The sequence below is a fragment of the Myotis myotis genome, unplaced genomic scaffold (assembly GCF_014108235.1).
Source record: "Myotis myotis isolate mMyoMyo1 unplaced genomic scaffold, mMyoMyo1.p scaffold_m19_p_1, whole genome shotgun sequence".
Taxonomy (NCBI): Eukaryota; Metazoa; Chordata; class Mammalia; order Chiroptera; family Vespertilionidae; genus Myotis; species Myotis myotis.
This window is the reverse complement of record NW_023416313.1, coordinates 134,555,214-134,581,669: the sequence shown is the minus strand read 5'-3', so window position 1 is coordinate 134,581,669 and position 26,456 is coordinate 134,555,214. Positions and strand designations below refer to the sequence as shown.

At 37.6% G+C, this 26,456-nt stretch overlaps 1 protein-coding gene across 5 annotated transcripts in view; it reads right to left on the bottom strand.

Moving 5' to 3' along the window:
- SLC25A21 (solute carrier family 25 member 21) overlaps positions 1 to 24,864 on the bottom strand; it is a 533,790-nt gene extending 508,926 nt beyond the window's left edge. For 3 of the 5 annotated variants that reach the window (XM_036352969.1, XM_036352959.1, XM_036352985.1), the window contains exons 1-3: positions 24,661 to 24,863; positions 20,140 to 20,211; positions 15,101 to 15,254 (exon numbers count right to left, since the gene is read on the bottom strand). In XM_036352969.1, coding sequence (XP_036208862.1) covers positions 15,101 to 15,192 — 92 coding nt within the window. In that variant the 5' untranslated portion in view covers positions 15,193 to 15,254; positions 20,140 to 20,211; positions 24,661 to 24,863. Of the gene's footprint in view, positions 1 to 15,100; positions 15,255 to 20,139; positions 20,218 to 24,660 lie in introns of those variants that run through there. The other 2 variants (XM_036352952.1, XM_036352979.1) reach the window with 2 other exon arrangements.
- Positions 24,865 to 26,456: the final 1,592 nt, after the last annotated feature.

Below are 26,456 nucleotides of genomic sequence, written 5' to 3'. Positions count from 1 at the left end.
TATTGGTTTTAAAAGAAAGAAAAAATAATATCCTCTTTATGGTACCTCCTTCTCCTTTTATTTTTCCTTCGTGAGTCACTGGTTTAGGACCTTGAATACTAACAGAATTTTCTATTTCATATGATCTTTGTCCAAGGACATCTGTCAATATTCCTATAAACAGAGGATTCAGCTTAAAGAACAGACCTGAGATTAATATTTAGGGTTATACCACAGGGAATAAACACTAACCAGGTTTTCCCAGTATATTATTATTACCAGTAGCAAAGATAAAAATCTATTCATGAGTATATGGCTGTGCTATAAAGACTTCTTACTTAAGCTAGAGGATTTGATTTCATGGTTGAAAACATCAATAAAACCTCTTTTAGGGACTTTTTACATACAGATGTTATTTTCATGCAAAGATAGGGGAAACTCTGAATGGGATCTGAATACATGGCCATCCAACAGAAGGGGCTCTGCTCCTTCTAGGTAACCGTCAGGCCACCGAGGCTCCAGTCCTGGCTATACCACTAAGAATTGGTGTACCCTTGGACAAGTGACCACTTCTTAGAGTGCCCGTTTACACGTGTGTGAAATTAGGGAGTTAGACAATTTATTTGTCCACAGAAGGATTCTACTTAAAAGAGGGCTGCAAATACTACAGAGTCACATACAGAATGGGGTGATACTTAGGTCAATGTGAACAGCTATTGAAAGGTTACCCAAGGATCTAGAATCTATACTCAACAAGTCCCTGGTCTGCCACAAGCTAGTTGCATGTTTTTCTGAAAATCATTTTATTTCCTTAGGCCACTGAAAACAAGGTAGGTAGACTAGATGATTTCTAAGTTCCATTCTCCCTCTAAAATTCCATGATTTGGAATTCAAATGAGTCTAGAGAGGGAAAGGGGAAACAAGGTAAAAGGGATTAAAATTAACATGAAATTCTCTGACTTCCTTGTTTTTACATTGGGTTAGATTTTCTTTCATTATGTTATTTGGTGGAGGGATAAGTGAGGATAACTCCTGCATTCCAGTTGATGGTAAGATTGCAATTATTTTTTTTAAAGCCACACATAACAATTATAATTTGGTTAAGAGGAAGAAAATCATGTATCCAAATGCTAACTATTACTTTGTATATAATAATCAGCCCCAGAAGGCATACCCATCTAGCACTTTTTGGCAACTAGAAAGCACTTAATAAATATTTACTTTCTGACTTATAATGACTGTTGTTCTATTTGAATGAGGATGATTAGGAGTAGACAGTCTTCAGTGGAGGATTCTAGTGTTTAGAAATCCCTTCCCTTTGGTGTTCCAAAAGACTACAAGTCTATGGACCCATTAAACATCCATTATGTTTTTATGATCTAACACAGTGAGGAGGAGTCTACTGGGATACACAGGACTTCAGTTAGTTTGAAGGCTGTCCAAATCTGTGGCAAGATCTCACTGTATTGTGTGTCAAAAGGAACTCAAGGAACCTAACACTTTAAATATATATAAAACCTAATATACAGATTATAGGCAATTATGTTTTTGACCTGTAGTCTCACAGATGATAACATCATTTTCAAAAATATAGGCAAGCCTTGGCAGGTGGCTCAGTTGGTTGGAGTATCATCCAGTACACTCAATTCCTGGTCCGGTTCAATCCCTGGTTCTGGAGGCAACCAATTGATATTTCTCTCACATCAAAGTTTCTCTCTCTCCCTCCCTCCCTCCTCTCTCTCTTTCTCTCCCATCCTCATTCTCTAAGATCAGTAAACATATCCTCCAGTGAGGATTAGATGCAGAGACATGAAAGTATGGAACAGAATGATGAATCTCAGTGGGTGGAAGGAGATTAACCAAAGAACTTAAATGCATACCCAATGAACACAGACAATAGTACTATGAAGACCTGGTGGGGGGAGTAGCAGGGTGGAGGGGGTCAATGTGGGGAAAAGGGGAGACATCTGTATTTTTCAACAATCAAGATAAATTTTTAAAATATATTTTTAAAACCTGGGTAATATTTAAAGAAATGGTTCCAAGGTCTTTCATCACATCTTTTTTTATCCTACACACAACATAAGTTAAAAATACTATCTACATTTTCGTTTTAGTCATAAGTGAGGGCATTGCTTCACTGTGGCCTAGCTGATGGCTTTCCTCCTAGATAGATAGATAGATAGATAGATAGATAGATAGATAGATAGATAGATCAGGAGTTCTACAGTTTTGTGATTAATAAGGGCTGGAATGAGTATTAGTTGTACTGACTGCCACAAAAGTGGCAGTTCACTAACATTGGATCAATAGGACATCATTATAAAACCATCATTCAAAGCTGGATAGCACTGGGGCTTTCCTGGTGCTACTGAAATAGAATTTGACCAATGTGAATGCCCTTATCATTATACACCTAAATCAAGGGAGAAAACTCATTTGTGGAATTTAATTATACATCTAGCATTTATCCTTCACTTTCTGTGCTGCCTCATTAACATTGCAACTGTACATTTCACATTACAAGCTACTGAGGCATTGAAAAGAAGTTGTACAAGAAAGAATGCACATGTGTATCATATACAATATCTGCAAGGCAACACAAAAATAAGAGGCTATTTGTTCCCACATTAATTTCCATGTACAGTTCAATTACAGCAAAAAAAAACTTACATGAGCAAGTCAATCTGATGCAATTTAACAAGCATTTACAAAGTGGCTGCTAGATACAGGGCACAATGGGACATTTAGTTTGTGTTAATCACCTCCCTACCCTCAAGGAGCTTACAAGGACATTGTAGTTTCCTTTATAAAGAAAATCCTAAAAATCAATGGCTCTTTCATTTTTTTCTTTAATGGAGTTCCCAGAAAGAGGTTCTGCTGGAAGTTAACAAATTATATTTTTGCTACAGGCCTGTATTTGGGAAGAGGACCGTGGAATTGAATCTGGTTTGAAAGAACATAGCCAGGGTTCACAGGAAACTACTGAAACACATGTTTCTATAACACTAATATTAAAGGGATTCTGCTTGTCCAGCCTGGTTCTGAGAACACTGGGTTCCACTAAAGTAAAACAAAAGAGAAAAGCAAGAAAGTGATAGAGGTAGCACTTGTTATAATAATACAGCCCTAGATTAGGCAGGATTAATAATAATAACTACCCCTTTTTGTTTGATTTCCCTTTCTGAGAGTTCATTATTGGTGTGTAAAAATGCCATAGATTTCTGGGTATTAATTTTATATCCTGCTATGTTGCCAAAATCATTTATTAAATCTAGTAGTTTTCTGATGGAGTCTTTAGGTCTTTAGGGTTTTCTATGTACAGTATCATGTTATCTGCGAATAGTTACAGTTTTACTTCCTCCTTTCCAATTTGGATGCCTTTTATTTCCTCTTGTCTAATCGCAACAGCTAGCACTTCTAGTACTATGTCGAACAGGAGTGGTGAAAGTGGGCATCTTTGTCTTGTTCCTTTTCTTACGGGAAATGGTTATAACTACCCCTTTTTAAATACAAACCAAGTCCAAAGCACATTGCAAACATTTTCCTATTCACCATGAAGAGTTGGCACTTAAAAAAATATATTTTTTATTGAGAGAGAGAGAGAGAGAGAGAGAGAGAGAGAGAGATGTGAAAATGAAACATCCATCAGGGTCCCTCCTGCACATGCCCTACCAGGGATTGAGCCTACAATCCAGACATGTGCCCTGATGGTGAACTGAACCGGCAACCTTTCAGGGTCTGGGACAAGGCCCAACAAACTGAGACATACCGGCCAGGGCAAAAGTGGCCATTTTTACCCTCATTTTACAAATGAAGAAACTGAGGCTCAGAGGGCTTAGGAAATTTGCCTGAGGACACACAGCTATGAGAGGCAGAACCAGGATTCTAATCCAGAATGTCTCACTGAAAACACCAGTACTTTCTGCTCGTTAGTCGCCTCTCCAGAGAGATATTTCTATGGATACCTACCATTTAGCTAACACAAATTTCTTTGACTTGAATTTTAATGCTGCCTAAGGCATTTCCAGCACCCTCTCAGGTCTTACCTCCTCTGGGACTAAATCCTCGTCTTTAACCTGTAGTGATGTTCTTGCCTTTTTCCCCCTCAAAGATAAAAGCTGGAAAGAGTGTGTGGCAATTCCTGACTGTTGGCACAGAGTCACAGTGGGTCTCTATTGATTTTTTTTACATGTATAAAACTAAAATCCAATATTTTCATTGATCGAATGGAAAGTAAAGTGTTTCAAAAGCATAAAGACCAGTTTTCTCTAGCTGACTGCTACATTCAATCGTCCTGTCTCAAGTAATAAACATTGGCACATGGAAAACTCAAAACTAAAAATCTGGTCAGGAAGCCGGAAGTGGACAAAAACTAACATAATTTTGTATGCCAGTTTTGAATAGTTGTGGAATTATTTTGGTAAAGATGTGCTAAACTGACACTCAGTAGGCCTATATCAAGTTGTCATAAGAAGAGGCTGTTAAATTGTTTAAGGACTAGGAGAAACCAAATGTTTTGCTATCAAAAGCAATGAGAATACAATTCTAAGATAAGAGAACTAAGACTTCAATAAGCAAACTTACCAAGAGAAAAGTTATGTTACAATTTATATTTAATTGTTGGAAGATTATTTTCTTGTCTGGTGGGTGCTAAATACAAAGATTCCTATAAAAACAGAAATGCCCATCCTGTACCTCCTTCCTTTCAAGTCAGTAGACATTCCTCTTTAAGAAATACCCATACTACAATGGTTTTAAAATATTATGTTGTTTAAACCAAAAACTGACTAGCATTATCAGCAACTACTAGAAGCCAGGGGAAGCCTGGAGCAGATTGTCCCTCCGTGCCTCCAAAAGGAGTTCTGTCGATACATTGCTTTTAGACTTCTAGTCTCTAGAACTGAGGCAATAAATATTTGAAGTTTTAATTCCCCCCAAATTATGTTGTTTAGCAAGAATTTTATCTCGTAAAATGAAGCATGAGTTAGATTGAATTATATTATGTTGATGTGTTAATACAAAGGAATGCCCCAGTCCAAAGTAAACCTACAAGTTGATGTGGTCCATCATTCTACATTTTAAACAGTATTACTTGCTTTTCACAAATGCATAATCTAAATGCTGTTCAATACAGTAGCTACTAGCTGTATGTGGCTATTTGAATTAATTATAATGAAATAAAATTAAAAATTAATTTCCTCTATCGCACTGGCCATATTTTAAATATTCAGTAGCCACAGGTGGCTAGTAACTATATAATGGAGAGTACAGACATACAGCATTTCCAACAATGCAAAAAGATCTACTGGAAAGTGTAGGTCTAGAAAGATGAGACAGAGTAGAGAATCACTGCTACAACCCAGCTTCTATTTAAAGAAATCCCTGGCTTCTCCTCCAACACTGACTTCATAACACTCATAAAATGACAGCTATACTCCACAGTCCCATAAATACCACTTTCTTGGATTGACAATCTAGAGAAACCTAACAACCGGTGCTTTATTATGCACAGTGTCAGATCAGCACCTAGTTTGGAGATGCTATTGCCCTGACCTTTCTGTTGGCAAGAGTTATCTGGTGCAGTTCCATTTGTCTGCATTAGAACACACTTGGGGTGAGAAAATGGAAAACATGATGCTCCCCCTTCAGCAATGACCCAGACTTACCCAGTATTCCTTTCGGGATTATTCCTAAGTGACTAAGAACCACTTTTTACACCAGCAACAATCCTGAACTTTTTAAAAATCATAATAAGCCTTCAAGATAATAAAAGGATTTGGTCCTGAATAGAGGAAAGCTATGCATTTCTCCAGTTCTCATAGTCTGTCATTGAGATAGAAACAATGTATTAAATACATTTTAAATGATTACTCAAAACAAGTCCACCCAGAAGTCAGACAATCAATATTCCACAGTGTGCCTACAGCTCTCAAAACAGGTTTAGAGACTTTATATTATAAGGTTTCAAAATTCTCATAAATATAAATAATTAAGGAATGCATATTTGTTTCTTGCCTGAATTAAAGTCTCCAAATACATTTGCAAATCCTTTTGATAATTTTTCTCAAGACCAATGTTTTGGCACTTAGCAAAAACTTTTAAAATACATTTTTTCTAAATAAGGGCTCAATATCCATATTATCCTATAAGAATGACGAAGAATAAAAATTAAGCTGAGTCCTGCTATTAACGCAGCCCGGATCCACTTTGTAATAGATTGTCCCCACTAAACGAAAGCGATGGCCCATGTGAGTCCAGATATGTCATGCCATAGATCCTTGAGAAGCAGCAAAACATGTTTGCTCTGCATTAACTTTGATAATTTTTACCTTTTCTACTTATAACAAGTTTATGCAACTTGTTATGATTAAAGCATAAATCTAAAGAAAAACAATATTATATTAGTACAATTACAAATATAACAGGAACTCTGACCTAAGCAAAAATTAAAGCTTGTGCGTATGGCATGGCTCTTTTGAGAAACACTGGCTCCAAGAGAGACTTGTAGCCAAAGAAGATTTGGTGGTTTCTCACTAAGCCCCTGGCAGTGACCACTTCAGAAAATTAAGTAGTTTATGGAGCACATACTCTCGAGACATTCCCTTGCTTGATTAGATGAGGCAACAATACAATGTGGATGTGAATTCTAAACAGATGGGGGAAATAATCATAGAAAAGGAGCTGCTGGCTTTGGCCAGACTGTAAAAGGGTTCTCCTAATGGGCAAACAAAATACACCTCATCGACAAAGAAGTTTGAGGAGATCCGGCCACTAAAAAGAAAGAGCAAAGTTAAATGTCCGACCACTGGAGAAGAGAACGAAGGTAATGATAGGAGGGAGGGACAATGCGGGGCTCCTGGGTTGCTGGTAATATTCTATTTCTTGACTGGGGTAATGGCTACACAAATTTGTAAACTTGGAATAATTTTCAAGCTCTGTACTTAAAATGTGTGAAATTTTGTGTGTATATGTCACACACTTTTTTTTAATATGTAAAGAAGTTAAACACCCCCTTCCTCAACAGAGAGTCATACAGACTAACCTCAGAATCTTTGTGGGTTTCTATGAAAAAAAGCAACAAAAATGAATTTGTCTAGTGTGACAGTAGGCCAAGTCATTGAGTCAGACACTTTGTTATGGTGACATTTCATCCTATGAGGTCCCTTTGTGAACATACTGGTGCTGTGAGTCCAAGCTCATTGCTGCATACTAAACAAGATGTTTTATGTTGGACTGTTTGGTACTAACCAACGCAGCTGTCAGCCAGCAGACATACGTAGAGGACCTCGTGGGTGCAGAGCATTGTCTGCCCTGGCCAGTGTGCGAGATAAGTATTCTGCCCACAATGAAATAAAAATGACATGTTTTTTCCCCATCAGTAACATATCAGCAAGTGTAAAATAATGCAATTCACATGAATCAAGTTGTATATGCTATGTCTCTTCCACAATTCATTCCTTTTTGTCCCTCAGCAAATTCACTCAACACCATTTTTACTGGATCTCCTCCATCGCACTTGCAAGTCTTCTCTAAACTTGAATCCTGTGGCACCCTCTTCGTTGATCCAAACGCTAAACTCTTTCTGCCGATAATTTAGTAATTTAGTTGAATTGGCAAAACCGTCAAGCCTTTGATTTTGAGGGAGGGCTCTACAGCCAGACTATCTGGGATATTAAAACTATCAGTGAATTAAAACTTCTTTATTGTTTATGTCAGATGTGTGAATATATTAGGCTGAAATATAAGTAAATAAGAAAACCTCTTTTAGTGGCTCTTAAGTGCATCCTCATTTGTGCCAGCTGCTTGATCTGTATACATTGCTACATTATAGGATCATGAGTTAAGCCAAAAGAATGGGATGATGTGATATAAGCCATCACGATTGTGTATTCTGCCTCATCAAGGAAGTGGCAGTTATCTCTGCTATTCTCAAAAGCAAAGGATACATCATCAAAGGAGCCATAAGGCATCAACTTTCCTTTAAAATTTATAGTCTACTACAATTTTGCATGTCTGTATGTCAGTGAATTATTATTATAAGTGTTCTTTAATTTCTGACACTCAATGGACTATGTAGAAAACAATTCAAGTATGTTAAAGGTGGATCATCCATTAAGGACACATTTATCAACATCAATAAAATAATATTCCAATTTAATGTGTGTGTACTTATGTTGCTTGCATTCATTCCTAGATTCTATTTGTCTTCATTTTGCCCCAAAACTTGTTTCTGAAAATATTTGCACGTATTCCCCTTGCTTCTCTCTTAAGTGATTATCAACCACTTAGGAAGTTCACAGTCACATTATTATAGTGACAACAGAACCAAATATCCCACCCCCAAAAAGCATTTATTCAGGTGTTTTTTTAAAAAGCTACTACAGAAACGTGATCACACTTTCAGAAAATTAAGACAAGGAGAAAGACAGTTAAAGAGATAAAAATAAAAGAAACAAACCATAGAAGGGGTTTTTTTTTGTTTTGTTTTTTAATCTTCACCGGAGGATATACCTTTAAAAAATGATTTCAGAGAGAGAGGAAGGGAGAGAGGGAGAGAAAGAAAGAGTGAGAGAAACATCAATGTGAGAGAAAAATATTGATCAGTTGCCTCCTATACACTCGCCAATCAGAGATGGAGCCTGCAACCTAGGTATGTGCCCTGACCGGGAAAGGAACCTTAGGCCTTTTGGTGTATGGGATGACACTCCAACCAACTGAGCCACCCTGCCAGGGCCTCCTAGAATTTTTAAGTCATGAGCAAACAAAAGTAGATTATGCACTTTAGTATTCAATAGAGTCATATTCAAAATTCATAAAGCCTTTAAATCTTATTTATTTTATGTAAACCTATTTCAAAATAAATAATTCTTAATAACTTTAAAATTTCAGAGAAAATGTTAAGGTTTTCATTGCACCGGTTTTTAAAATTATAATTTCCACAGTAATGTGAGTTGCAGTATAACATTCTAGCTGCTGCTGAAAATGACAATACGCTGATACCTACATAGCTCTGCCCTACACACATTTGTCATATATACTTATTGTCTTTAAACAATATCTCTTATCTTTTGTCTATTTCACTTAATTGCCTACACATTTCTAATAACTCCATTTGCTAATTTCTCTTTATTGAAATGTTAAATATTGTTTATGAGGTCCTTAAAAGCCTTCCCAAAATATTAACTACATATTATAGTTATATTGATTTTCATAAGGAAAAATCAATGTTTGAAAAAAGAAAATGTATTTTAAATGTTTACGTTATATTCTATGAAACAGTCTTGAACAGAATTTTTTTGGTAAACCATGTTGCAGTCTTTTACCAATGTCCTCTGGTTCGGTATAAATGATATGGTACATTTGCATTCAAATTCATGGAACTTTTCAAATCTGTTTCCCATTTAGCTGGCCAGCCAAAAACAATATTTTCATTTGTAAACAGCTGTTTCATAATCAGCTCTTTTGTACTATGTGGAATTCCATAAAAGATAAAAAAAATTTATTTAAAATACAGGAATTGCATTAATCCACTGCAAATCATTGATTAGTTTTTGTATACTACCACACAGTTTAACTTATAAGGAAAGATTTTAAGGAAAATTTAATCTTGTGTCCAAATATAACATTACTTTAAACATGAGGTCATCTAAACATCTGTCTCCAATATATCACTGGGGATTTAAATCAAAAGTCTGCTAAACATGTACAATCATTTTGAAAATAAATAACAGGACAAATTTTGTCTTGATTATGATTATCATGCATTTTAAAAGGAAACATTTATTCTAATAAGAAAAGTCTGAACTAATTTAAACTTTATTGACATTAAGTAGTTTCATACAAGAATAAGATATTTCATTTATTTGCTGCTTAACAATATTTATATTTTAACATTTCAACATTATGCCCTATTCCTTTATTTATTTGTATATTTTTAATTGCAAAATATTTAAGGAAAATTTTCAAGACATAAAATGTTTCCACTCAGTAACTGAAAAACTAATAATATTCTTTCTGAACTTTCCTTCCTTTAGGGCAAATATGAATCCTCAACAAGAACTAAAACAGTTCTATTCAGTTAATTTAATCTTGCTTTATGCTCTAAAATAAAATAAATATGGCTAATTTCAAAAGACAGTTAAGGCAATAACTTCACTCCAAGACTTTACAATAAGCAAAAAATCAATGTATTTTTAAGAGAATTTAATTAAATTTAAATCCTACACCTTACTGTAGAATTTCATTTGTGTCTAGTAAGTTAGAGTATTTTAATTCAGCAATAGGATTACTTCAAAAACCAGTTAATATGTAAGATGAATTAGCATTAAAAATAAACCAATATGCTTAATCTTCAAAACAGTTTCCAAAAGTAAACAAACATTAGCAGTTGAAAAGCTGGAGAAAAACAAATTAAAGCATCACTGAATAATACATTCTAAAAAAAAAGCACCATAGCTTTCCCTAATGTGACAGAAATCACCAAAAATCCAGCTGAAAAGGATATTAGTGTCCAGGCTGATAAAATTGTCACAAACTATAACTGTAAAAGGTGGTAGTTATGGGTTTCTGAACAGCCTCAATTCTTTTCTTCTTCCTGCCTATGTTTGGATCAGTTGATAGCATGGGCCATGGGAATTTCAGGTCATGTATTCTGCCTTGGTAAGAGAATCAGGCTAAGAACTTTCCAGCACTGTGTATGGAACAACTTAAAGGCAAGAAGTGTGTCTTCCTCATCTTGGGTGCCCATTGCCTAGAACAGCAGCTGACACATATCTGCAGGTTGGTAATGCGTGGTCAATGCACAAATGAGTTAATATCTAACTAAAAACCAAGAAATTTTGCCCTGGTTCAGTTTAAACTGCCTACTAATAAACTGCCTTAGTTTTCTCACCTACAAAATGAGGCTAATTTTTTACGTCCACCCTCACTGAAGTTTTACAAGAAATGAATAAAAATATACGTGCAAAAGTATCTGGAAAACTCACAGTAGTAAACAAGTGTAATTATTATGATGATTAGCAGCAATACATTGTGGGACAAAAGTAGGTTTACAGATGTGAGTAGGTGAAATCAAGGTTATTCCTATAATATTATTTTTTAATTACTGTATTATTTTCCATAAGAAAACTATAAACCTACTTTTGCCCCACTCTGTATATGTAGGTTAAAATTATATATGCAGAGAAACTGAATGTGAGATAAAGTATTTCTTTAAAAAAATTATTTTGAAGAAGCTTCAAATTGAATTAACTTGCTCACCAAATAAGGTAACATGTTGAAATATAGACAAATTCACTTTGGAAATAAAGAACTGGGGGCTAAGAAATCCCTTCAGAAATGTTGTCTTGTGGTTTCATTGTTTTAAACTTTATAAGATTTTGAGAACTTGATAATTAATGTTTTTGGGGATTACCAGGAAGAAATTCAAATGTCCTTATATAGTTAATACAACTGAGTTTATCCCAGATATTAGCTTTCCCATTCCAAAAAAGTTAATAATGTACTAGAAGGCTAAAGATGCCTATTCAGCATAAGCAACATAAAAAGCATCTATTTTTGTGTTGCAAGTGGTTTTCTCCAAAACTTAAACAAGCACAGATATGATCTAAGAGGGAAATGTTTGAAGTTATACTGATCTTTGTGTTAAAATAGCACATACTTATCTCTATTATTATTTCTGTCAATTAATTAACTCAAACTTAAAAAAAAACAACACTAAAATGTAAAAAATAATTTGGCTTTAGTATAGTTTCCAGTTGTACAACTTTCTCTGCACTTTGGAATCAGCTGGAACAATTTTTAAAATGGTAAATCCTGGACCCAACACCCCCTCTCCCCAAAGATGCTGATTTAGTTGATATGGGGTGTGGCCCGGGCATCAGGATTTTTAAAGTTACTCAGGTGATTCTGAGATGCCATCAAGGCTGAGAACCAGTGCCCTGGAACATTCTTGGAGGGAAGAATCCTAATAATAACAATAAACTGCCCACCTAAGGGGACATACTTGTGCCAAGCAGCTGGCTAAGCACTTCACAACGATTTTATGGGAAAAGATTGCTACTAATTCCTACTTTATGAATAAGGACAGTTAGAAGGGGTAAGAAACTCTCCCAAAGTCCTGCTGCTGTTCCTGGGGTGAGAGAGAACTGCAGGGCAGTGGGAACTGTGTCGCTGACTGCCACCCTGGTAGGAGCTATGCCTTAAACCAGATTCTATTTAAGGGCGAGTCAGAGTGCCAGTGAACCAAAGTGATGGCAGAATTACCTTTGGGGATATAGAGACACTAAAGTTAGCAAGATATTAGAAATGCCCATTTTTCTCCTTAGCCTGGCTGTCAGAATAAATTGCAAACTTTCTCAAAATAGTAATGTTGAGGCAAAAAACACTCCCAGGCAGTGTTCTGGTCTAGCTCTAGCTGCATACCTCTAAGTCGTCATGGACACAGGATGGAACAATGAAATCATTATTTGACTATTATTTTTTAGTTGCTAGTCAGCATAGGATTCTGTCTGCACACTGTATCTCTGCACTCCCTTTGGATCGGGGAGCTGTCCCTCCTGGTGGTGACAGAATAACCACAAACAGCACGAGCCCTTCTCAGGGGACAGTCATCTTTATCTGTCAATATTAGTCAGTTGAGAAACAGAGATGCAGGCAGCTGAAAAAACAGTCTGACTGCTTTAAGTTTACAGGTGGCCTTCTAATGGAAAGTCTTACACACTGAAATTCCTTTTTCAAGTTGAAAACGTTTGGACAAAAAGGGACAGAATTTGGCAGTATTTTAATGCAACGTGTCTAACAAGCTTGCGAAAACAAAATATCACATTTTAGAGAAGCTTGGTGAACCAAGCACCAGCCTCTGGCAAGCAGACTCAGCTGTTACCAACCTTCCTATGCTGCACATTCCTCATGGTTAAAATCAGATCAGCCACACGTACCTGTTATCGCAGGGCCTGGTATACACAGCACACTTAAATGTTTTCTGAATGAGTTCATGGACACTGGGGAGAACTAATTCAAAAAATATTTCTGAAAATCAAATTCTGTGCACAGTAACATAATAATGTCAGCATGTAAATAACAGTTCAGCAGCTTAAAGCCCAGCTAGAAAGTATTTTGATATGTGTGTTTATTTGCTCATGCATGTGAGTGTGGGTGTGCGTTGTTTGCTTGGGAGAAACCAGGATGAAAATACCAAAAGGCATTAGACTGACAATTCTATAACCATTAGCAGCAAGGATCAGACACCTGGGGTTCCGTGAAAGATACCTGTTGTGCTTTCCCCAACATTTGGGGCAATGAAGCAAACAGGGCCAGTTTATTTTGTCAGTGGCTCAAAACCTTTTCCTGATTGGCCTATCGTAACTTAAACTTTTTGTGGGGAAAGGCACTGCTTGGAGCCTATCCCAAGGAGTCAAGTACAGTTAATTAAATTGATCAATTTAGCTGCTACAATAAAATTTTCCTACAATAAAATCAGGGTTTTAAAAAATCAGATTAGACGGCTATTTACAAAAGTCAGAAGAGTGTGGGGTGCCATGATGGATAGCCCTGGACAGTCCCTGAGGGAGAACATTGTTGGGGTTGAGGGATTAGAAAAAAATACAGAAACTAATGAGAAAAGGAGAGACGGTTAATTATAGGTTTGGGTAATAATTTTGCCTTCAAATCTTGGGGAAAGGGCTAACAGACCCTAGTAAATCTGTAAATCAGCAGTTGTCAATCAGGTGGTCTCTCTATCACTGGGTGGGATATTGAAATAGCTAAGTTAAGAATAAGGTCTTTATTACTTGTCTTGGTTAATAATGCTTGATAAAATTTGCTCCAAATAATACCCTGCAATTTTAAGATCCCCAAATTACTATGAATGATGAATATAATTGAATACCTACAAAAATATAAATGCCTTTCTCTTTTAAAGAAAGTAGGTCTTGGGGGAAGGGCACAACTCAAGTTATTTGATAGGCTGGCCTGTGGGACGTGAATTGAGAATTACTCCTATAGACCCTCTATGGAATATTGAAAAGGAAATTTCCAGAAGCAACCTAATGACTCTATTTTTGGAATAGAAAGACCACTACATCTGGTGAAAACTAAGATTATATTAATTATATCCAGGTTTGAGAACAAAACAAAACTCTACCACCCCAAATTAGAATTGAGCAAAAATAAGATTAAGTTTCTAGAAGGTAAACACAAAAATACAGTTTACATTATAAATTGTAGAGCAGAATTATAGTTAGCATATGCTCACTATATAGTGTGTCACTCGTCTATGAATATATTTTTAAATGTTTGGAATATGCCTAAAACTTCTACGTGTTTTCCTCCCCATTAATAACTCTTACTGAGTGCTGGGCACAATTATAAGCATTTTACATGTATCAACCAACTGATCCTTCCAACAACCTTATGAAGTACTTTGCAATGTATCTCTATTTTATGGATGAAGCATGGAAATTTTAAACTGCCTGCCCAAGGAAACACATCTAAGTGAGTGTTAGAGTCAGAATCTGATGCCAGGTAAAGCATCCGAATCCCCTCAGGCCACCAACTCCCTGCATTACCTCTACTCATTCTGTAAGATAAAGTTCACTATTAAAACATGGATGTCTCTTGATAGGGTGCCATATTTTCCTCTTTGTTGATTGATCTCATTTGTACCTATTTCATTGCTTAGTTCCCATAAGTGTACTCAAAAGTTTGCCATCTATGTAACTATTTTTAGAAAGCTATGTAATTTCCAAAACAAAGATCTGAGAACAAAAATAAGGTAGATTAATGTTTTCATATACATATATATATATATATATATATATACACATATACATATATATGTATATATATTTCACACACACATACACACACGCACATGCATGCACAGGCATGCATGCAAATGAGTTAAATAGCTCCTTGGGATAGCAGAGTAAGAACTTAGTAGATAAGAAGAGAAAATTAAGATTAGGTTGCTATGGCCCCACTGAAGAAGTACCTATGTATCTGCAACACATGTGGAAATGACTCAGCTGTTCCTGAGGGGGTGTGGGGCAAGTAGAGAGATTGACTTAAAAAAACACAACTAACACAGTAGCCTTTGAACTTGAGAAAAAATACCTACCTCCAAACAGTAAGCAACTTAACCATCAGTCTATACTTCTTATTACCATCCCTAGGAAACCAGGCGTTGGGAAGAAAGAAGGCCACATTCATGTGTAGTCACCACCCAGGAAGACATGTATTCAAGCTTGCAGAATCAATGGGAATTTAAGTACCTAGGATTAAAGTCCATCCAAGATTGACTTAGAGCAGTAGTTCTCAACCTTCTGGCCCTTTAAATACAGTTCCTCATGTTGTGACCCAACCATAAAATTATTTTCATTGCTACTTTATAACTGTAATGTTGCTACTGTTATGAATCGTAATGTAAATATCTGATATGCAGGATGGTCTTAGGCGGCCCCTGTGAAAGGGTCATTCGACCGCCAAAGGGGTTGCGACCCACAGGTTGAGAACTGCTGACTTAGAGCAATCAGAGCAGGAAAACTAAGACCCTTTGGATTTCCATTTTCTCCATTTGCAGCCATCCCATATAATAAAAGGATAATACGCAAATTGACCCTAATGGCAGAACTGGGAATGACCAGTCACTATGACATGCACTGACCACCAGGGGGCAGATGCTCAACACAGAAGCCGCCCCCTGGTGGTCAGTGCACTTCCACAGGGGGAGCGCCGCTCAGCCAGAAGCTGGCTCATGGCTGGCCAATGCAACGGCAGTGGTGGGAGCCTCTCCTGTCTCCGCAGCAGCACTAAGGATGTCCAACTGGCATTCATTTGGTCATCTGTATATTCATTCAACTAATGTTTATTGAGTTCCTATCCTGTGCCAGGTTCTGTTTTAAGTACTGAGGATAAAGCAGGGTACCAAACAGACCATGATGGTTATTCTCAGGAAGCTTATTGTTTACTGATAGAAATATGAAGACCATGTCTTAATATCTGTCATTATTGTACATCAAGTTTATTTGACAATTAATATTACACATTTTTACATTTAAATAAACATGGCAGTGTTACAGCTCAACCAAAAGGTTGCTGTTTCAATTCCTGGTTAGGGCACATGCCCAGGTTGCAGGTTCAATCCCCAGTGGGGGCCGTGCAGGAGGCAGCTGATCTGTGGTGCACTCTCACATCAATACTTCACTCTCACATTGATATTTCTCTCTCCTCCTCTTTCTTTATACCTAAAAATCAATAAAAATGTATTTTTCAAACGTGTGACTTCCCTCATGTTTATTCAAATGTAAGAATACATAAATTCATTTAAACTGCACAAATCATAATCAAAACACAGACATTTTCCAATGTAGGAATTGTTAATTTGCTAACAACCTACATACACTAATGACCACTGCAACCCCCATTTTCTCCAAACTTGAAGCCCCCTTTATCACACAGTTCCTTGGTTCCCACTTCCCTTTTGGTCCTCTTCTGCTGTCTGACTATTCAACCTTCATACATACATCCACTCATCCATCTGCACACATATGTGCCAGGAACAAATATGTGGAGTGAGAACCTCTGGAATCCATTTACCCTTGTCCCTTAGGACCAGAGTCTCTCTGAGGTTGAAAGAGACCTAAGATGCTTCTACTTATTAAGACTCTCAATATGCAAAAAAGTAAAGAACTGCCAAGCTAAAAGGCTTATTAAAATGCAGTTTATGTTAGATACCTACATTTTACATATTAATGCATTTAACACACACAATTGCAATGACAAAGGCAATAACTTTATGTTTAGTTTTATTAGAAAGAAATGTCAAAAGTTTAAATTTATGAGGTCCTCTGTGAACCTGAGCCCCTATTCAGATGGCCCTCCTGGCCCTGCTCGCAACCTTTTCCTCTCAGCTTCTGGCACATCCCTAACTCATTGCCAAAGTAAAGACAACAGGCTGTCTGCACATATGAGCACTCAATCTCATTCCCTACTGCTAGCATCCCTAGAAATCTCCATGGAAGTAAACCTCGCAAGAGCACAGGACCCTAGACTAGGCTTCAGGGTCTTAAACGCCCTAGAGTTCAGGGCTCCTATTGGTGGTATTTCACACTTAGTACAAGTTTTAAAAAATAAGATTTTTGTGGCTCTCCCACAAATTAAGTAACATGATGTTCTAGGGGGAAATGCACCCTGATTGCAAATCATTAACCTAAAACTACAGATTCCTGGAACATGACTTACACATTTATGGCATTACATGAAACTATATTTTTCTCATCCATGGTAACTGCATTTCTTTTTTTTTCCTTATATATTTGCCTTATATGTTTTTCCTATACATGGCAACTATGGGTCTTTTTTAAAAATTTTAGCTTGCTCACAAAAAAACTTGCCATCCATTTCTAACTTACATAAATCATGGAAAGTAACAGATTCCTTTTTGAATTTACAATCTACACTAATAGAAGACAAAGATGCTAATTGACCATAACTTTGCTATGCCCAAGCCACGCCCACCAGCCAATCAGAGCAACTATATGTAAATTAACCCAACCAAGATGGCTGCCAGCAGCCACGGAGCTGGAGCAAGCAGAAGGCTTGGTTGCCCCGGTGATATAGGAAGCCAAGTTTCCTGCCTGCTCTGGCTGGCTGTGGCCTCTGCAAAAGGCAACAAAGTTTCAATTACAGAAGCTAAATAAATCCCAGATACCTGCTTCCAGCCAGCCTCCACTGGGAGCTTGGGTGGCTGGGGGCTGTGGCCAGCCTGCAAACAGCCATCAGCCACTCACCCAGACTGGCCAGGCACCCCAGCAGGACTCTCCACCCTGAAGGGGGTGTGGCCAGCCTGAAAGCAGCACCCCAGCAGGGACCCCTACCCTGAAGGGGCTGTGGCAAAACTGCGAACAGCCATCAGCCCCTCACCCAGGCTGGCCAGGGACCCCAGGGGGGACCCCCACTCTGAAGGGGCTGTGGCCAACCTGCAAACAGCCATCAGCCCTTCACCCAGGCTGGCCAGGCACCCCAGCGGGACCCCCACCCTGATCTGGGAAACCCTTCATGGCAAACCTGCTTACCCCTACCCATGCACCAGGCCTCTATCCTATATAATAAAAGGGTAATATGCAAATTGACCCTAACAGCAGAGTGACTGGGAATCACTATGACACACACTGACCACCAGGGGGCAGACTCTCAATGCAGGAGCTTCCCCCTGGTGGTCAGTGCACTCCCACAGGGGTAGCTCTGCTCAGCCACAAGCCAGGCTGATGGCTGCCAGTACGGCCTCTCCCGCCTCCTCAGCAGCGCTAAGGATGTCCAACTGCAGCTAAGCCTGCTCCCAGCTGGCAAGTGGACATCCCCCGAGGGCTGCTGGGCTTCCAGAGGGATGTCTGACTGCCAGCTTAGGCCCAATTCCCAGGAAGCAGGCCTAAGCCAGCAAGCGGTCATTCCCCGAGGGGGTCCCAGACTAAGAGAGGGCACAGGCTGGGCTGAGGGATCCTCCCGAGTGCACAGATTTTTGTGCACCGGGCCTCTAGTCCTATATAATAAAAGCCTAATATGCTAAGTGCCCGTTCATCTGGTGGTCCGTTCAACCAATCAAATCATAATATGCTAATGATATGCTAAGTCCGCTCAACCGCTCACTATGACATGCACTGACCACCAGGGGGCAGATGTTCTGGCCAGTAGGTTAGCTTGCTGCTGAGGTCTGGCTGATCGGGACTGAGCGAGACAGACCAGACACACCCTGGAGCCCTCCCACAGTCCCTCCCTGGCTGGCCAACCTCCTGTGTCCCTCCCCAGCCCCGATCATGCACTGGTGGGGTCCCTCAGCCTGGCCTGCACCCTCTCGCAATCCGGACTGAGGGACCCACACACACACCCCCCCCCCGAGTGCCCGAATTTCATGCACTGGGCCTCTAGTATAAAATATTTCTGTATATAGTTATACACAAGAAGCAACTATGCATCTTATATTGGTTATATGTCCTATATTTCATTCTAGAAAGCAAATCATACTTTTAGCATAGAACCATTTGCATTGAAATATACCTTAGGTCAAAAAATAAAAGTTTTACTTTTAATGCTGCTCTGTGAAACTACCACTTCTATGAGGAATATTCCTTCTACAATTGACAAAATAAGATGCCAAGAAAGAGTTCAAAGTACTTGGCTTCTAAACCAGGAGATATTTTTTTTACCTCTGCTACATTTATGCACATAAGCAAAATAGGTCTCAATAGAAGTGTATTGCTTTGTGGTAAATTTAATTTGAATAAAAACAGATTTATTGAGTGGCTATTATAGTCTAAACACTATGCTAGGCCTGGAGATAAAAAAAAAAAAATAAACAAAGATTTGGTCTTTACCTAAAGGGGGCTCACTATTCGCAAGACTTAAAAAACAATAAATAGATCCAATATAATCTTTTAAATTAATCACAAAAAACTAAAGTAATTGTGAAAAGCATCCATGTAGAGTGAAACATAATACTATGGAGTATGTAAGCATGCCAATGAAAACATTTTTAATACATATAATAATGGATAATGGCTATTTAAATACCTACTATTGAATGGACAGATAATTCATTTTTAAACTATGGAATATATAAATCCAGCAAGGGTCACATAGACATTATTACCATTGCTTTTGAAAAATGATAATAACAACTTGGGTGCTAGTATCTCTACTTTTCTTTCTTTTTTCCCCTTCTTTGTTTCTCTGTTGACGTTCTAATGTCCAGCATGTGTGCTCAAAAGAGCAGAAGGTATTGGCCAATACAGATCTCCATGAAAACATGAAAGAAACAGTAGGGAAAAAGAAGTCTCATTTCTTGATATTCAAGCAGGCAAACATGAGACTATATTTCTCTGTAGAAGAAAGATGCTTATATGTCTTACAGTTTTGATATCACATTCCTACTTTCAACTTAATATAAAGTAAATATTTTCTTAGTATAACTAAAATTCCTCAATGAAAAAAAAATACTAAAGAGGCTTAGTATTTCTTATAGTAAGTAGTTTCAATATTCACCTTCTTTATAATTTTCCTAAAATGTCATAGCTGCATAGATTTCTCATTAAAAGAGAAGAAATAATTTGTTTAACTTCATAAACATTTTTAAAAAATTTTAAAATGGGAAAGTTATACTACCATCTTGTGGTTAAAAGTTCATTTACAGGAGCAAGGACTTCTGGTATTTCCCATTAACTAACTCCACAAAATCTAAAATTAAAAATTAAAAAAATCATGTTTGAAATTTATGTTCAAGAAAAATATATTTTCATATATCTCACTCACTTTCTAATGTTAAAGTCCAGTGGATTAAAACAAGTAATGACATTATGAGTGACTACTTCAGAGAGATAAATTAAAAGAAATGTACACTTAGCACTCTAGGTCCTGCTCACAGCTTATAATTTACTATGAGAGTAATATACACTCTAACACTGAAACTTTAGAGAAACAAAATCATGCACTCTAGGAGTTTCGTTTTTACAAGGTAGTCTCCAAGACCTACAAGCAAGCAATATGGCATTTATGCTAAGCTTATTAACAATTTTTGTTTTATTCCAGAACTCCACCTTAGTTAAGAAAGCAAGACCACCACAGAGAAAATAAATATTATAGCAACATAGTTTCTTCCATATCTCTTAGATACATAAACCTATTTTTCCATAAACTAAGAATAATGATTAAATTTAAAAATTAATTCAAAAGTACAGTCATCTATGTTTTTTAGATGTATAATTCTCTACAATCTATGCAAGGCACCTGTTCCAAATGTTTTACAACAGTGGTATGTAATTAGAAATTAACACACTTCTACAGAAAGTCTGCAGAAAGCCTTTCCTTTTTAGCATATTGCCAAAATTATAGGGAGACAGCGCCATCTAAAGGTATGCACAAGTTCTGAATGGAGTTTTTAGTTTGTTCACTGTGATAAAGGAGCCAAGCAGACGTATTGCCCTAGAACAGCGGTTCTCCACCTGTGGATCACAGCCCCTTTGGGGGCCGAAGGACCCTTTCACAGGGGTCGCGTAAGACCATCGGAAAACACATATATAATTACATACTGTTTTTGTGATTAATCTCTATGCTTTAATTATGTTCAATTTGTAACAATGAAAACACATCCTGCATATCAGATGTTTACATTACGATTCATAACAGTAGCAAAATTACAGTTATGAAGTAGCAACAAAAATAATTTTATGGTTGGGGGTTACCACAACATGAGGAACTGTATTAAAGGGTCGAGGCATTAGGAAGGTTGAGAACCACTGCCCTAGAAGGAAGCGCATCTTTGGAGAAATACTTGTAATTTAATTTATCTCAAAGTGTTTTAATCTATCTCTATGACGATTCTCCAAAATAACTATAAAAACAACAACAGCCACAACAACAACAATAAAAACTAATGTTTCCCATAATTGTATTACTCTGATTTTGGTACACTTGATGACCCATAAATATTGGTAACTTTTCCAAAGAAACAGCATTATGGCATGTCTCATCTCTCTTTCTCAATATCTCCCCTCTCCTCTCTTCTCTTCCCTTCCTCTCTCTCTCTCTCTCTCTCTCTCTCTCTCTCTCTCTCTCTCTCTCTCTCTCTCTCTCTCTGTAAAACTTTTAGCCATAATTCTATTTTAGGTGTCATTTAATTCTATTGAAACATACATTTTATTATTCTTTCTCCAATGTTATATCTTCCTCCTACAATAGTCCATTCTAGTTTTTCTGGACAGTCAACTATACTCACCCTTGCTACCAGATTCATGCAAACAAAAAGGCTCAAGATACCTATACCTATTTTATGCAACCTAAATTCCCTCATTTATCACAAACAGGTTTGTTTGTTCAATCTGTTTTGGGGCAGTTCTCACTCTATCTAGTAAGTCATTCTGGTGTCTAGTTACATACGGGTTCAATTACCAATCACCTGAGGATTAAGACTCAGTTCGTTCCTAATCAATTGCCTGTAAGGGCTGGAAGTAAAGGGGTCACCCATTGATGCGGACAGACCCCCAACTGGTTAATATGGAGGATTTCATACTTGTGCTATGGCTGATATTTAAAGATCAAGCTAAAACAAGAAATGGCCTGTTTCACCAAGGGCAAACCCTGTTTGTTCATCAATATTCAAGTTCCAGAGCAGCTACAATATTTAACCCAACCAAAAGGACAAGAGGCCTTATGAAGGTAATACTCTGTATGCGGCTGCCAACCTGATTTCTCATTCTGCACACTATGGGGTAGTGGGTAGGAGTATAAGTTTTGAAAGCAAAGAGAACATAGTTTGAGTCCATGCTCTGTCACTGGCCTCGAGCAAGTTATTTAATATCTCTGAACTTCACTTCCCTCATCTTCAAGAAATTATAAATTAATATAAATGATTTAAGTAAAGAAGGTGCTTTGCACTTAGTAATTATTCAATAAAAGTTAGTACTTAAAATTTATCTTGCAGTTTCCCACTTGTCTTATTAAAATTATTGGCTAGATAATTAGGTAGGATCCACCTAACCCAAACAAACACCCAGAGAAATTCATTTGTGACTTCTTAAGACAGCAAAAAGAATGAATGAGAAAGACTGAACTCAAAATAAGGACGAGTGCAACTACATAAAAAGAGAAAATGGTACTTGAGGGTCTAATATCAGTTTCAAAATTTAGCTCTGAAACAGTTTTGAAAATCATTAGACTCCACGTGGCTCTTGATTCCATGTTCTTTTTTTCTGTTAGAAATTGTCTGCAGGGCACAAAGGAGTTGGATATATAGATCCAACAGTATCTGCAAATGGATAATGCTGAAGCCAGAAAGCAGATGGGCTTGTTCAGGGAGATAACAGAGGGCGTAGGGCAGAGAACTTTAGAACCCTGAAGAACGTAATTTTTTTTCAATTACAGTTTATGTACAATATTAGATTATTTCAGGTGTAGAACCCATTGATTAGACATTTATATAACTTAGGAAGTCTTTACCTCGCTAAAACTAATACCCATCTGATACCATATATAGTTATTACGATATTATTGACTAAATTCCCTATGCTGTACTTTGCATCCCCATGACTATTCTGTAACTGCCAATTTATACTTAATCTCCTCACCTTTTTCACCCATCCTCCCAAACACTCTACCATCTGACAACTGTCAAAATGTTCTCTGTATTTATGAGTCTGTTTCTGTTTTGCTTGTTCATTTACTTTGTTTTTACATAGATTCCACATATAAGTGAAATCATATAGCATTTGTCTTTCTCTGTCTGACTTATTTTATTCAGCACAATACCCTCTAAGTCCATCCATGTTGTTGCAGATGGCAAGATTTCATTCTTTTTTATGGCTGAATCATATACTGTTGTATTTATGCACCACTTTTTTTTTTTTTAATCCTCATCAGAGGATATTTTTTCCACTGACTTTTATAGAGAGAGTGGAAGGGAGGGAGGAAGGAGAGAGAGACATCAACATAAGAGAAACACATAGATTGGTTGCCTCCCACTCAAGCCCTGACCAGAGCTGAGGATGGAGCCTGCAACCAAGGTACATGCCCTTGACTGAGAGTCGAGCCTGTGACCCTTAGGCCCAAGGGCCAACACTCTAACCATTGAGCAAAACCAGCCAGGGCCACTTCTTCTTTATTAATTTCTTGATGAACACTCAAGTTGCTTCCATATCTTAGCTATCTATAATAATAAAAGCATAATATACTAATTAAACTGGATGTCCTTCTGGACATCCTTCCGGATGACCTTCCAGACGAAGCCAGGGCTGCAAGGGAAGCCTGGGTCCCAGGTGCCAGACGGAAGCCGGTGCTGGCAGCCGGGGGAAGGAAGGCCTACTTTTGCATGAATTTCGTGCATCAGGCCTCTAGTTGTAAATAATGTTGCAATGAACATATGGGTTCAAATGTCTTTTTGATTTAGCATTTTGGGTTTCTTTGGATAAATACCTAGAAGTGGAATTGCTGGGTCCTTCTTTGTCTTTGTTATTGTCTTTGTCTGGTATAAGTATTGCTACCCAGCATTTTCTTTGTTTGTTTCCATTTTCATGAAATATCTTTTTACGTGTTTTTTTTTTTACTTTTAGTCTGTGTGTCCTTGGACCTGAAATGAATCTCTTACAGAGAGCATAAGTAAGACAGCAAGTTGAGTGGGGCGGGGTCTCAGGGAATCATCAGGGTGGGGCTAACAGTGTTAGGTTGATGGAGACACAGATATGGCCAGGCCTGCGCCTGCTGAGGGAGGGCTCAGCAAAGAAACAATGACCTCAGCCAGCACTTCTGTCTGGAAGAAAGCTACCTCTCCAGCCCTCACCCAAAGCGAGATACTTCAGTTCCTCCTATGTCTCTGGTGACTTTGAGCTTCTGCTCCAGTGCTGGAGCTCGGAGCCAGTGAGTTTAAATAAGTCCATGTGTGGGCCCTTTAAGAGGAAGGCCTGGGAGTTCAGCAGCCCTCAGTCTCACTCAGCCACCATCTCAGCCTCCTTGGTTTTCACAGCCACAAGTTATGGGGACTTCTCTTCCTGATACTGGAACCCCTAGGCTGGGGGCTCGCTGGGGAATGAGATCTCTGGCTCCTCAGGGGGCACCTGCACAGCCAAGATAATCCTCCCAGTTTTTATCTGCCACACGTGGGTGTGGGGCCAGCCCATTAGTCTTCACCCCTCCTACCAGTCTCAATGTGGCTTTTTCTTTATATCCTTAGTTGAAGGGTTCTGTTCAGCTAGATTTCAGGCAGTTCTGAATGATGATTGTTCTGTAGTTTAGTTGTAATTCTGATGTGGTCATGGGAGGAGGTAAGCACAGTGTTCACCTACTTCATCTTGAACATCAATTCTTGAGAAAAGGGAAAGAAGAGAGACAATTAAAAAGTGATGAGATATGAAAAAGTGGGTAAAAGTCAACAACAGAGACAATTTTAAAAAGAAAAATTGGTCAGAGATGTGAAACCCCACAAATATTAAGTAAAGTTAGGAATGAAATCCAGTAGTTAATAGTTTCAGCAGAAAGGTAAAGTCAGATATGCCAATTACATTGGGTTGAAAACTGAGTGAGAAACTTTTCACAAAGTTTTACATTGAAAGGAAAAGAAACACAGGACCATAGTTTGAGATATGTGATGTGAATATGAGAAACACAATATGAAAAGAAAAATACAACTGAGTTGTGTCCCCCAAAAAGATGTTCAAGTTCTAACCTCTGGTTATCTGTGAATGTGGCCTTATCTGGAAATAGGATCTTTGCAGAAGTAATCCAGTTAAGATGAGCTAATAGTGGATTAGAGTGGGCCCTGACCCGACGAGTGGTGTCCTCATAAGAAGAAGGTAATTTGGATGCAGAGACAGAGACACATAGGGAGAGAAGGCCATGTGACAGCAGCCAAAGAACAAGAGGATTGTTGGCAACTGCTGAAAGCTAGCGGAGAAGCATGGAACACATTCTCCCTCAGTGCCTCCAGAAGGAACCAGCCCTGCCTGAAGTGCTTTCAGACCTGTAGTCTCCAGAACTGTGAAACAATGAAGTTCTCGAATTATAAGCCACCCAGTTTGTGGAACATTGTTCAAACAGCCCTAGTAAACTAATACAAAGACTATTGATAACCATCAAAAGATACAGACCTAACTGAATGCTTACAATGAGCATTAAAAAAAAATCACAATAAAGTATGGAAATAACTGACACAAACATAAAAGAATTTAAAAGGAAAAGACAATTGGTGCGAAAAAAAAATCAGTTAAAATCTAGAATAATTATAAGAAATCCTGCTTCATTCGTTGTCATGTTAAGATACCACTTACTTTAATCATAACGACATTTGAAAATAATTTGTACATATCTTTTCATTTTGGGGTCTTGGAGTGAAAAATGGTGTATAAATTTAAAAATTATCATGGGCCTCTCTCAGAATATGGCAGATTTTAGACCTGAAGGTAATTTTTTTCACTTTGTTTATTGAATGATTACAATGAAAGAAGATATTGTTGAAAGAAAGCATGTTGCAAGTATCAGTTGTCTAATGAACCCTAAGAATAATATTCTGTGGCTTGTGCTTCTGGTATTTATTCATTAATACAGTCAACAAATGTTTCTGAGTACCTACTGTGGTGTACCTAAAACACCAGGTTCTTGTTGCTCTGAGATATCGTAGTCAATAGGGTGGGAGAGTGCAGCAGGGGGTAGGTGAGAAAGGGAAGCTTTAATAAGGTTTTCCAAAAATGTGTAGAAGTTGTTTCATGTCAACTGAATCATGTACCCACTTACTATACTTATACATTTAAGATATCATTCAATTAAGGACAGTAAAATAGAAATCATTTGAAATGTGGTTATGCAATTCATATTTTATTTGTTCTTAAATTTACGTTTTTGAGATCTTTCTTTAAAAAAGATAAGACTACATTTTACTTAAAACACATCCCTTAAAGGTATTTTATAATTAATTTGAGCAGTAGAGTTGCTTCCTCCTA